We start from the raw sequence: 14692 nt of genomic DNA, 5'->3' as shown, positions 1-14692 counted from the left end.
TGATTGTAGACTGCTGTATTTAAACCTGGCACCAGGTTGCAGTCACTTACGCTTGAGGAAGGAGCCGAGTGCGCATGCTCCGAAACGCGTTGCGTCATTTCCGGGAGCCTGCGTTCCACTTGCGGCTTCCGGTGTAACCAAGTTCTTCGACCAGCTTCCTGTGACGTCACCTCCGGGCCGGTGGACGGCCGGATCGTGCGCTGGAGACGCTGCCATACGGACTGGAGCTTACCTATGTGTAAGTTATTATGTATATTGTGCAATAAACCTTTCTGGCTAACTACATTGGCGCCTGTCTTTTTCTTCACTTCTGCCAGCGGATTCTTCGGAGTTTTCCTGTCAGTGCTGCCTTGTATCCAGCCATTTGGGACAGTCCCGAAATAAGAATCTGGAGCATCCCCCGCGCCCCTCCTACAGTGGTGGACTCCTTTCTTTCTTGCCTGGTAAGAAGCGCCCAACAAACTTTTTTTCTGAACATTACCCAGTAGTAGAGAGGTTCATCACTTCTCAGAGCATCCACATCGGCCGTTAACCCTGATGTGGTCGGACACCTGTCGGTCTAGGCGTTCCCTGATGCTGGATCCGGAGAACAGCTGTCGATGGGTCGCTGAAAGAATGATCTCATATCAGAAGTGACAAACACATCTTCAAACTGCCCTCTTCTTGCAGGCGCTGTTGGATTGGTACCTGCAACTGTTTCTCTGTGAGTGGAAATTCCTCTGCCAGCGCACGCAAAAGCAGAATGCAGCATTTCTCGAAGCAAGGCCTGGAAGTGCTGCATTTTGACAGCCCTCTGTGATGGTGGTAACATTTCCACAATTTTTTGTTTGTACGGGGGGGGTCTAAGTACCTTGCCACCCAGTACTGGTCCTTGCCCTTTATGCTTTTTATACGGGGGGTCCCTCTTAAAACACTGGAGCATGAAAGCCCCCATTTGCACTAAATTGGAAGCAGTGTAGTGGCCTGGCTACTGCTCATCATCCAGGATAATGTTGTCCTCGTCCCCCCCCCCCATCCATGGACAACACCAGGGATCCCAGAAAGGTTTAAAGCATGCTCTTCTTGCTCCTCCTCATCCGCCCTGACACCATCCTCCTCTGACTCCTCTTCAGACTCCTGTTGTTGACTTCTCTCAGATAGAGTAGCCCCCCGTGGGAATTCATCCAGCATTGCGACTTCCTGCTCCTGCTCCTCGACGGCTTGATCAATGACACAATGTAATGCATGCTCCAGAAAGAAGGCATAAGGTACGATGTCACTGATGGCGCCCTGGCTGCGACTGACCAGTTTGGTGATCTCATCAAATAGCTGCAGAAGTCTGCATGCGTCGCGCATGAGCAGCCACTGGCGCGGTGAAAAAAAAACAAGCTCCCCAGAACCTGCCCTGCCGCAGAGTTCGTACAGGTAGTCATTAACTGTACGTTTCTGCTGGAGCAGCCTATCAAGCATATACAAGGTTGAGTTCCATCGCGTCGAGCAGTCATAAATAAGACGTCTGACGGGCAGGTTGTGTCGCCGCTGAATGTCAGTAAGTCGAGCCATGGCTGTGTAAGATCTTCTGAAATGCCCAGAGATTTTCCTAGCCTGCCGCAAGACGTTCTGGACCCCAGGGTATTTGACAACGAATCGCTGCTCGACCAAGTTCAGGACGTGTGCCATGCATGGCACGTGTGTAATTTTTCCCTGTTTCAGCGCGCTCAGCAGATTGGCACTGTTGTCGCACACCACTTTACCAACTGTCAAATTGAGCGGTGTTAGCCACTGATCTGCCTGTGAACGCAAAGCTGAAAGGAGTGCTGGACCAGTGTGGCTCTTGGCTTTCAGGCACAACAGACGCAGCACAGCATGGCAACATCTCACCTGGCATGTCGAATAGGTTTTGGGGATCTTGGGCGACGCAGCGGAAGAGATGGTAGCAGCGGAAAAGGAGTCAGCCGAGGAGGAGAGGGAGGATGGAGTAGGAGAAGGAGAGGGAGAAGAAGAGGCATGCCTGCATGCAACCTGTGGCGGTAAGACCAAATCTACACGGTGCCACGGGTTACGTGCTTGACGCCCGTCAGAAGGTTCACCCAGTGGGCAGTAAAAGTTATATACCTTCCCTGCCTGTGTTTGCTAGACCACATGTCTGTGGTCAGATGTATCTTGGCACAAACACTGTGTGCCAGAGATACATTCACTTGCCGCTGAACATGGCCATATAGCTCTGGGATGCCCTTCTGCGAGAAATATTTCCTTCCTGAGACCTTCCATTGTGGTGTTCCAATGGCCACAAATTTTTGAAAGGCCTCCGAAGTCCACCAGTTTATATGGCAGTAGTTGGCGTTCTATCAGTTCTGACAAGCCAGCGGTCAACCGTTGGGCAAGAGGGTTATCCAGCGTCATAATTTTTTTTACGCTCAAACATTTGGGTCACAGAAGCCTGCCTTTTTCCAGAAAAACGTGAGGACGGCATGATGGAAGGTGGAGTGGAGGACAATTGTGAGGAGAGAGGAGAAGGAGAAGAGGCTGGACGGTGAGAGCTTGGAGTGTGGCTTTGTGGGTTCTGAGGGCATTGCTCCCACTGGGCTCGGTGATGGGAGTCCAGGTGCCTTTTAAGGCGGTTGTCCCTAGGTGAGTTTTGGGCTTACCGTGACTTACGTGTTGACTGCAAAGGCTGCAGATGGCAACACTATTGTCAGCAGCGGACACGTTAAAAAAAGCCCACTCTGCGGAGTCATGTGCCGGCGTCCTGGGAGCGCCAGATGTGACCGTACATGGTTGATTGCTCGCTCGCTCCTGATACTTTAGCAGTCTGGTTTGTCCCTCCTGTGCAATGCAAGTTCGGGCTGCTTCTCCTCCTTATCTGCTGGTCCATCGCTCCCTCTGAACTCCCCTCTTCCTCTCTTGTGGGCACCCACGTGATGTCCATAGACACGTTATCATCGACGTCACCTTCCCCACCACTAACATTAGAGATCTCGGAGTAGGCAGCAACAGCGGGGACCAACCTCCTTGGGCTGATCCGGGTACTGTCGTCAGACTGCTGAGTGGCGGCTGTTGCTGCCTCCTATTTCTGATCGGATGCCAAGAATGGCTGTGCATCGCAAATTTCTTGTGATGGATCGGAAAATAATTCCTGTGACTCAAGCGGAGGGTATATGGTGGTGGTATTGTTGGTGGTGGTGTCTTTGGGGGTGCACACAGCAGAGAGTAAAGATGGTGCGGATAGAGAGGATGAGGAGGGTGCAGAAGAGGAAGGCTGAGTGAGCCACTCAACCAAGTCTGGTGTGTCCTTTGACGTAATCAAACGCACCTTCTGCAACTTCCCACTTTCGCTCCGGCCTGGTGCTCCTGCCCTACCCCTACCACCCCTGCGGAAGGGCCTGCCTCTTCCTCTGCCTGTCATTTTTTAAATGACCCTGTGACAAAAGTCTCTAGAGAAGCGCAGTATATGTGGAAGAATGTATATAACACCCCGCTTCAATCTGTCGTTTTGGGGGGCCACTGGTCTATCACACCAGTTTCACCATTTCCAGTAACTTTTGTCCCTGTGTGTAGCAGAGGTAACGCACCGAAAGAGGCAGTACCCAAATACACTATTATGAAAAGTATATTGTTATATTTCACCCCGCTTCAATCTGTCGTTTTTTGGGGGCGACTGCCTATCACACCAGTTATAATACTTTTTTCTAATTGCGTTTGTCACTCTTTGTAGTTGTAGTATCGCTGCAGAACCGCTCACCAGTCACAATGCTGCACAATACAAATCCACTATAATATGCTTTCTATATTAGAAAGTATATTATAAGTGTATTTCACCCCTATATACTGCACACCAAACAATAGTACACCTATACCAGTCCTTAAAAGGACTTTTGTGGACCTATTAGCAATAGCTAGCGATTTCTGTCACTAACAGTCTGTCCCTGCTCCACACAGCAACCTCTCCCTACACTGACAAAAGACAGAATGTAAAATGGCAGCCAGATCAGGTCTATTTATAAGGCGGGGGGTATGTCCATGTGCTGAAATGTCTCAATTGGCTGTCCTGTACCACCTGTTGGATGTGTCATGGGTCAAAGTTCTTCACAATGTAAAAGAATATGGCGGTCGCGAATATCGCCATATATTCGCATGTTCGGCGAACTAGCAAAGTTCGCCGCGAACCTACCGCTGGGCAAACCGCAAGGCTATCTCTAATTAGAAAGCCTTTCCAATCCAAGTGCCTGCATCACCCTGTTTTTAGCCCTAATGAAGGGGGAGTGCTGAGCCCCTGAAACACGTTGGCTGTTTCAAAATAATTTTTTTTTTAAACTTTATGCAAGCTGGGGTGGCGCTCCCATCCTTTCAAAACTTTAACAATCTACCCCCTGGAAAGCAATCTTAGGCTCTGTGCTTTCAGAAGGACATGATGCTAAGACGGCCAGGCACCCAGGGATTACTAAAACTTTTTCTTTGGTTTCTCGTGGGCTTTGGTGACTCTCTTTCCATAAGGACTCCTGTTCCTATGTAAAAGCTTACAAAACCTGTGCTTGCTCTAAGTTCTCAAAAGTCAAACTGCTAGATTGGATTCCCTGGTTGACAACCTCAGATTGGATATCGACTATTCTTGGAACTCTGCCTGCCTTTTGACTTTGGATTTTGACCCTGACTATTCTGAACCTTGTCTGTCTGCCAATCGCAAGTACCTGTTTGCTGTGCTCAGTTTGCACATGCCCTGGTGTGGTAGCCAGGCACTATAGCAATTTGTACAAGTCCCGGGGGCAACTGAGTACTGGTAGGCCTGTTTGCTTTATAGCAAGGGGGGCTGCTATAGTTCAAGAACACAGAAGCTAGCTATAGTGCCTGACCATCTGTGTTTTAGTGGTAAACGCAACAACAGACTTCTGGCAAAATCATTGACCCAATTGCACACGTAGGAAGTAACATTTCTAGAGGTGCTCTGTACACATTCTGTGTACTGAATGCCTCCAGGTTGCTGCATTGCATTGCATTTTAGCGAAAATTACAGTGGCTGCAGATTGAAAGGGAAAGATAGTTTTTAAGAACATTAAGTTACAATATAGCTTGTGTAGCAACTGAATATGCTGCAATATTTATCATTAGCTGTATTATTTTTCACTAAAGAGAAATTACACTTTATGTGCATCTTCATTGTAGACACAAAGAATATCTATGTAATGTCATGTCATCCATATCAGTCCTAGGCTGGCTATAGATGCCTTGTTTTTTTTTTTTTTGATCAGCCAAAGGGTGAAGGTGAAACAAAAAAAATTTTTGCTTTTAGTTATACTTTAATATTGAATTTTAGATGATGGTACTTTAACCCATAAATGATAAAAATAATTTATTATGCATAGGCATTAAAAAAAAAAAAGCATTCAATTACTGTTAGATAATTAAAACCAACAATAGAATATCCAGAATATGCAAACAGAATTTCATATGCAGTTGACAATTGCTCTTCGCTCGACATATTTAGCCAAATAGGCTTTTTCAGGGGCTTTAAAGCACTACACATTGCCACAACTAGAATTAAAAGTAGACAAGGTATTACAATAAGTTACAAATTTATACACGACTAAAATTGTAAACAAACAGCATGTTACTATGGATTACATCAAGTACAATACAAATAAATACATAAATGTACCACCAACATTGTGAAATAAATCCACTGGAGAGTATCTCACCATAGATATCCAGGAATGTAATTAGACAGCAATCCCAGGAAGCCACTTGAAACTTTACACTCACCAGGCCGATCTCGCATATATCAGTGAGCCATAGAGGGAACAATATACAGTAAAGAAATTTGAAAGAAAAATGAATGAAAAAAATAATTAAAGTACTCTCCTATAAATGGGGATTGTCACCCTGGACCAGACACCCCCAAAAGAAAAATGGACTTAATTATACATTTCAATTATTCCACAGGTTGTAATACCCAGTGGATTGCAAAAGGACAGATAAAGAGTTTCACGTACCTGATCTGAGGCCGAGATGCAGAGAGGGCTCCCCTTTGCGGCTGAGTGCGGCACACCCCTGGGGTTGAGACAGAGGGTGTAGTGCCCACAGAAAAACTGGTTCCAGGCAGGGTCCTGATGGTAGACAGGCGGTCTCTAGCAGAGTGCTGGGCAGGAATACACCGGACAGTCCAAGGAGGAACCAGGAACAACCAGGCAGTAGGTGTAAGAACGGCTGGGGGTCAAACACAGGGCTCGGTAGGAAGCTGCAACAGGTGCAAGCCAAAGGTATAGCAGAAAGGCCAGAAGCAGACAAGTCCGTGGGAAAGCCGAGATTAAGTACTGGAGGCCAGGTAGACAGGAAGCATGTCCGTGAGCCAAGCCGAGGTCAGATAACTGGAGAGCCAAACTGGAGCAGGGATGGTCAGACTAAGCCAAGGATCGAAGTCAGGAGAGAGAGCAGACAGGTCAGGAACAAGCCGGGTCAAACTGGAATCCAGGAAGTAGCAACGCTCAGGACACGGGAGGAGCTGAAGACAATCCAGCAATTTGATGGGCTGAGCAGAGTCCTTTTATAAGCCAGCGAATGAGTCTATGGCCTGAGTCCATTGCGGCCATTGGAAGTACTGGCGGAGTTGCCAGTTGTAGCATGGCCATTTCTCTGACAAAGAGTCAGGGGGTAGGACCACAACTTAGAACACCAATAGTCTAAACAGACAACAATCTGCCAAGTATTAGAGCCCAGCAAAAGCTACCCACAAAGGACAACATTTCAAATAAAGTACTTCCTCCCAGGTCTAACTTACCATTGGGAGACAGCCATGTTAGGAGTCAGGACTCCTCAGCTTCTGCAGGTGCTGGGGTGAGTCATCTCCATCAGCACAGCAATATTTGTTCCGGCTGGCGTCTGATGTCACTGCCCAAAAACGATGTGACGCGCATGCGTGAAGGCACCCAAACTGCCATTCTGGAAAATCTCTCTTTGCCAGGGGGATACATCAGAGGAGAAGGTACTCCTGGTACTTGAGGAGGCGAAATGGTACCCTTAGGTAACATAACAGGGTGCACACACCCACATAATCAACCCTAATGGGGGCAAAAAATACCTATATTGGAAAAGGGTACTGAAGGAACAGATGGAAAGAAGGAAGGGCGGCGACCCCACACAATGCCCAGCGGGTATGGTTTTACCATAGGGGATGGACACCATGGATGACACCCCACTATAATTACACTTATCATTTTTTTGTGATTAGCCCTTGAGGCTCATGCCCCTAACTGGCTTTTTCACCAACGTGTGGGTGGCCATATGAACGCGTGGGGTGTCATCCTTCCCATACCTGCTAGGCATTGTGTGGGGTCGCCAGCATAGGTATACCTATTAACACACAATTAACTCCCAGAATGATCATTAAAAAAATATACAAATACTTCCTAAAGTATAAATCAGTATATCAGAAAGTTTATACAAAACATATTATGTATAAATAATAAGGATGTAATGATCATATATCAGTGGTGCTGGTGCTCTCACAAAATAGTGACAGTTCCTTCAATAGCTCTGTAAGTGAAATGGGACATTTGTAGATCGGAAAATCAGAAGCATGCCCTATGATTGTAGATATTTACATAGTAAGTGCCTAAAAAATCTTCTGCTACGGGCTTCAGATTTGTTATAATTTTTAGGTTAATTTTGCAAGGCTAGTGCTTTGAGGTCTGGTCACAAAATTGGGTTGCAGTTTACAAAGCATGTTTAGCAATTTCAGCTGTAACTGCAGACTTTTGAAGGCTGCTGCTGCTAACTAGAGATGCCCAGCAAATTCTTTTTAGGTTATGAGTATATGTGTTAAACAATGCATCTATTTCCAGGTTTCTGAGATTCACAAGGACATTGAGAATGCAATTTCAAAAACGAAAAAAGAAAAAATCACTGTTCTTGCCACCATTGCAGACAAGACCTTTGACGATATTCTCACCAATTCCTTACAACTGATGGAGAACATTGGGCAAAATAAAGCAGATATGTCTAGTTTTGGAACAGAGTTAATTTGTCTTAGGTAATGTCCAAGAAATTTGTATTTAGAGGATTGTATATGTTATGACAATTGCTATTGTTAGAGGCACTTGACTAAGCACCATATCTATGGTATGTAAACTGGTCACATATCCTAACTTCATTATTTTAGCAGAGAGTCTGCAAGCCTTTCTGTAAAAAAAAACAAAAAAAAAACCAGAAAACATATTAGTCCCTGATTTTTTTTTGTTTATCATTTTGGTCTGCTTTTTCTACACTTGCATTCTGTCACACAAGCATTCAAACATGGAGGTGTATGCGATGACAATGAATGAATACAGCTGCAAAGTGTTGGGAATCTTTGCCACCAAGCATTTGATGATTAAAGTGATTGTAAAGTCTCATTTTTTTCCTATAAAAATAAAAAACATGTTATACTTACCTGCTCTGTTGCAGTGAATTTGCACAGAGCAGCCCAGATCCTCCTCTTCTCGAGTTCCTCTTCTGTGATCCTGGCCCCTCCCTCCTGTTCAGTGCCCCCACAGCAAGCAGCTTGCTATTGGGGCACCCAAGCCGAGTCACAGCTCCCTGTGTCCATTCAGACAAGGAGCTCTGCCCAGGCCCCCTCTCTCCCCTGATTGGCTAGCTGACTTTGATTGACAGCAGCGGGAGCCAATGGCGCTGCTACTGTGTCTCAATCAATTAGGAAGGAGAATCTTGGAAGGCTGAGACACTCGTGGACATTGCTGGACAGAGATAGACCTCAGGTAAGTGTTGGGGGGGGGGGGGGGGCTGATGGGCCTGCTGCACACAGAAGGCTTTTTTATCTTAATGCATAAAATGCATTAAAATATAAAAAAAAACCTTTTAACTTTACAACCCCTTTAAAGTTTGTTTAATAGAGAAAGTAAAATGACCTTTTCAGTATGTACGTGGTGAAAATCTGTCTCCTGACGCAGTCAGTGATTGCAGTGATTTGGTTGATGGAAAACCAGATGCAAGTCAGCTGTCACTTATCAATGCATGGCTTAGACAACAAAGCTTGAATGCTGGGACTTATTTGTGGAGGTTTCACTAAAAGAGAGATGCAGGTCACCATCAAATAAACTAGAACGTAGACCATAAAATAAAAATGAATAAAAGGCACCCTATTCAAATGTAAACATTGTACTCAGAAATGTACTCAAAGAAAAAGATCTACATGCCAAATGGCTCTGATTTTTATCCTAGCATTCATCCTCTGCAGCTGGCTGCCCATAATTTGTATAAATGCCCATATATTCAGGAATCTACTCTGAATATGAGTCTGTTAAAATGCTGCCTCTGTGGTTCTTGGTTCCAGCACTGTTGAAACTAGTTTTAATGGCTACTTTAAAAATTGAAACTAAAATAACCTGTAAGGACAGTAATATAGGAGTTGCTATTGTGAAGACAGGGAGGGGGTCAGAGGTCATCTGACATTTGTTAGGCTGTCAGTCTTTGAGGTCTTGTAGTTGACAGACCAGCAACTGTAAGAACCATATTACAATATCTATCTTGATGCTGGCAGCAACCCATAGCAACAGGATTCCCAAAGAGACTGTTCCTACAGCATTCACAAAGGCCGCCGGTACTTGTAGTTTCCTATTTACAGATCCATTTGAATTAATGACACGGCCGGGCCCACTTGCTGTTCTTAGATGTAGTGGATTGGGGAGATGCAGCAGGAGTGGGAACTAGGGCTGCGCATCTTCACTGGTCTCACGATTTGATTTGATTACGATGTGATACTATTAGTTAGTTCTGACTTGTTGGTGGTAGTACCTACAAGACAAGCCAGGTCAGCAACTGGAAGCAGGATACACAGGAGGCTGAAGACAAAGCAGCACTGATCCTGAGCACTGGCTGAGTTTAAATAGTCTGTTTGGCACCAGCATCTGTCACAGGTGCACGCAAGCACCAGCGTGCCAGGAATGCCCAACGGCTCATGTGTGCGTGCGTGAGCTCGTGCATGCGCATATTTATTAGCCAGTGCCCAATTTATGTGAGCAGAAAAGAGAAAATGTTTTAGCCTTTGCCCAGAAGTTCATCCAGGGGAGTTTTCTTGTTTGCTGACATTCACATTCTGACTGCAGTAGTTTGTACTGATCTGAATCCATTGCAGAGTGTGGCTTCTTTCTTTTTCCTTCATTTAGCTGTCAGGTATCAGGGAACCCTGTGATCTATGCACTGGAATGTGTGTGACCTCAGTTCCCCATCCCTGCTACTAGAGCTGAGAAAAAAAACTATTTGATTTGTGTATTTTTATAGCAAACTACAGGAGAAATGACTGCAAATAAACTGGTAAAACTTATGTAAGAAGATATTATTCATCTCTGTTATTCACCTGAGGCTAGTCACTTCACTGGGTATATGTAGGGGTTTACAACAAATTTAATATTTAAACGTCTAATATTCATCTCTGTAGCTGTGTGTGTTGTTTTCTATCTCTTCATAACAGCCAGCAGGGGGCATGAGCATCATACATAAACTGTCTGCTGACTGCAAAGGAGAAAGAACACATCCCTGGTCACCCTATAGATGTGTATGTTTCCCAGCAGGAAACTGGCCACTGCATGGTGTAGACTTTATCTATGCAGTCTGCCCATCTGTTACTTAATTGATCTGTTTCTAGAACAGTAACCAAGCAAATGATTAGCACAGCTCAGCTAAAGTCTGCAACATCATGTGCCAACAGGGAGGAACATGGTCATCTAAAGAGATGCACTGAATATGTTCTTTCACTCAGACTCATCACATCAGTCATAATTACTTAAACTCTCTGCTCTCAGTGCATCCTAATATGAGACTACAAAAGGAGATATTGAGAGAGCAAAATGAATTGTAAACACAGGCATAAAGGAATGAATGCAGATGGGAATATCTGGAATGATTCTAGGCTATATATGAGGACTTAATGAACACAGAATTTTAAAGAAACAGGATTTTTGTTTTGTTTTTTACTTTGGTTATGCTATACTGGAACTTGCTGTCTAGAGCCACTGTTTAAAACTGCATCACAGTCTTTGGTCCTTTTTTACAAGCTTTTAGATTGAAGATTCCTACAGGCATTTTTGATCATTTTTGCTTGAACTTATTTGTTATTGTTAACATTTGCAGCTCAGATACATTTTGTGTAGTTTTTTTGAGCCACAATCTTCAAAGCCAAAGTATGCCCAGGTGTGAACAGGCACAATTGAGAATCGATTGAAATTTTGGATGTTGAGTGTTTTTGGAGCTTTGAGCTTCAAAACGCTTAGCGTCCTGGATCGCGATCGGAGCTCTGAGTTCACATCTTAGCGTCCTGTATCGCAAATCACGGCACCCCAAACGCGGTGCGTTTTTTTTCCCCGCGATTCTCGCTGGACAAATTGCGTTAAAATCACGCAAATAGAATCGTGGGACGCCTGTAACCCAAAAGAAGTTCTTGTACTTCTTTTAGGACCACAGGTGTCCCGCAGTTCTATTTGCGGGATTTTACAGCGTTTAGTTGGGCGACAATCGTGGCAAAATTGCGCCGCGTTTGGGGTGCCATTGAAAGTGACGGGAATCACACGGGTGTCCTGCGATTTGCCATGAATCAGGATCGCAGGCAGAATCCCAGGTATTCTGCCCGCGGTCCGGGACGCCAAGATGTGAACGGAGCCTTAGGTATGAATGTATCGTAACATGTTACATGTTTATACTTATTTTTATTTTTTTATGTACACAGGCTTCTAGATCCTGAGAGCTCTGAACATTTTCCAGTAACAAGTAAATTGACTCCTGGGGAGTTGCATCCGCATCACATCCACATCAGCAATACACCAGAAAAGTCTGACAGGGTGACAATGCCTGCTGGAAAAATAACATTTTGCAATGTTAGTAACTAAATGACAACTGGAATTTATACTCATGCACTTTTTTTGTTTGCACTGTAATTTAATTCATGCACTTTTTTTGTTTGCACTATATTTTAATTTATAACAGTCTTTTTGATCTGGGAATAATAAGTTAAAAGAATAATTAAGCTTGCTAGTGTGGCTAAAGATCCAATAAATAATTTTATTAGTAAATTGTTTTGGAGACAAAAAATAAAATAATTTTAATTTCAGAAATATTAAAGTGAAAGACATTTATACCTAGAATCTAATTCTACTCTCTGACCTTGTATTAGGCATCACCTTACATTTTTGTAAATATTTTATTATATCTTTTCATGTGACAACACTGAAGAAATTACACTTTGCTACAATGTAAAGTAGTGCGTGTACAGCTTGTATAAGAGCCGGTTCACACTGCCACATTCTGTGCAATGGAACCGTTCTAATCAGAGCAACTAAAGTCGCTCCAACTTAGAAAAAGGTTCCTGCACTACTTGGGGGCGAAGTCGTGCTGCACGGGGGGCTTCAAAGTCGGGGCGACTTTGAGGCGCCCCAGTGTGAACCAGTTCTAACAGTGTAAATTTGCTGTCCCCTCAAAATAACTCAACATGCAGCCATTAATGTCTAAACCGCTGGCAACAAAAGTGATTACACTTCTAAGTGAAAATGTCCAAATTGGGCCCAAAGTGTCAATATTTTGTGTGGCCAACTTTTTTTTTTCCTGCACTGCCTTAACCTTCTTGGGCATGGAGTTCACCAGAGCTTCACAGGTTGCCACCGGAATCCTCTTCCACTCTTCCATCGACATCACGGAGCTGTCCCTCTTTCCTCCTCATTGGTCCCTCATTTTGGTCTGATCTATAAAGTTGTATAAAAAAATGTACTACTTATCTATCGAAAAGTGTTCCCAGTATTAAACCGTTCATCCAATTTCTAAATTCCTGCCTTTGCAATTTTCAAAAGCCAGTAAAAAGGAATGTGAAAAGAGTGGAATAAATTGCGCTCAACACTTAAAACACAACCAAAAAGTGCTTGTGTGCATAAATATGTGAATAAATGGTTATAAATAAATAAATATATACAAAATCCTAAATGTGAAAAGGTCCTTGGTAAATAAATATCAACAGTCTTTAAAGTGCCCAGTGCAATACAGATCTCTCAGCAATGACTGAATATCACTCCAACTTCAAGTGAGGGACCTCCACCTTAAGAAACTTTTCTCCACCCAGTGCTCGGGGTAAATACTTCTTACCAAAGCTGATGGACCCCTTAATTACAGGGGGTCTAAAGCAGCGTAAATGGTCCACAAATGCCTCCAAGCTATCCTTCAGGTCCCTTGATATAAGACTCAGCTCGCATAAGGAACTCCAAGTATTTCAGGATATTTGTGGGGAGAAAGATAAGGAAACTCCGATAGTGTAGTATGTTCTGGTAATTAGGGTTTATTAATGAAATTGCACTTACTCAAAACATTAGATTCAAATGCCTTCATGCAGTAAATGCAGCATGGGTTCGGTGTACGGGACGCTCCTATGCTTCTGCGTATCACCAACCCGGAACTCCACGGTCTCACGTTCCCGACGCACGTTTCGTCAGACGCGCTGACGTCATCAGGGGATCATGTGACCGTACGTTTCCATTCACAATAAATAGAGGTATCTAGCTGACAACATCCAATCGCTGGCCGGCGGTTTCAGAACCGCCCATTCCTTTCGGGATGCTAGGTTCACTCCCATACCCGGAAGTGCTCCGCGGCCATTTCTTATTTGGGCAAATCGCCAGTGGTTTACTATAACAAGCCCGAATAGACAATCGGCAGTATTATGCTAATACAAAAAAGGAGAAGAGAGGGTCCGATTGCCATACTAAAGATTGAAGGAATAATTAAATGCCAATCAATGTATAACAAATCAAGGCGATGGGATGCTGTTTACAATAAATGAATGTTGTATATAGATATAATACCCTCAATGCGATATTTAAAACCATACTACATAAACTATATTTTAATAAAATCTTAAATAAAATTTATTGGTTTAAACATATCCCTAAAAAATATTAATGTGTAGTAAAAATTCATTAAAAATTGTTAAAAAATATATTTTATTCATATTAATATTAATAATGGTATGGAAAGACAGATAAAGTGCACTATATATTCCTATAATTTATGAAATTGCTCAAAGGTATGTTTTTAAAAGTATTTTATAAAGTATTTTTAAAATTACATTTTAAAAATTGGAAATATAACAATTTAGGTCGATGTCAATATTCATACCTGACGGCTGTAAAGTCTGCATTTTGTAGATCCATTGGGTCTCGTTCATTGAGATCTTTTTAGTCATGTTTCCCCCTCTCCAATGACGATCTACTCTGTCAATACCACAAAAGGTCATCTGAGATGGATCCTTATTGTGATATAGACGGAAATGGTTGGAAAGGCTATGCTTGGGAAAGCCTCTCCTAACATTTCCTACATGCTCGTTGATCCGGATAGAAAGCTCTCGTGTGGTCCTGCCTATATATTGTAGTCCACATGGACAACTTATCAAGTAAGTCACATGTGTAGATCTGCATGAAATGAGCTTTTTGATTGCAAATTGTTGTCCTGTGACTTTCGACTGGAAACTGGTGATTTTCCTAGGGTTTTTTCTTGTCATAAGGCAGGCATTGCACTTACCACAAGGAAAAAAACCCTTTACATCCAAAAAGGTCGGTTTGTTTTTTGGGGGGTCAGGTATATTTGGTGCCAGCATATGTCTCAGATTTGGGGCCTTCCTGTAAATAAAATGCGGTCTTTCAGGGAGGACTTTATTCAGAGTTTTGTCTTTCAATAAAATCGACCAGTGCTT

At 43.5% G+C, this 14692-nt stretch overlaps 1 protein-coding gene across 1 annotated transcript in view; it reads left to right on the top strand.

The window, feature by feature from the left end:
- The window catches only part of CCDC187 (coiled-coil domain containing 187), a gene marked incomplete at both ends in the record, with an annotated part of 149915 nt that extends 138066 nt beyond the window's left edge, over positions 1–11849 (top strand). The window contains 2 exon segments of the mRNA XM_082264187.1: positions 7815–8002; positions 11690–11849. Coding sequence (XP_082120313.1) covers positions 7815–8002; positions 11690–11849 — 348 coding nt within the window.
- Positions 11850–14692: the final 2843 nt, after the last annotated feature.

This window comes from Pelophylax lessonae, assembly GCF_965119305.1.
Source record: "Pelophylax lessonae genome assembly, chromosome: 7".
Classification (NCBI taxonomy): domain Eukaryota; kingdom Metazoa; phylum Chordata; class Amphibia; order Anura; family Ranidae; genus Pelophylax; species Pelophylax lessonae.
Note: the sequence above shows the minus strand (reverse complement) of the source record. Positions and strands in the feature narration are given on the sequence as shown.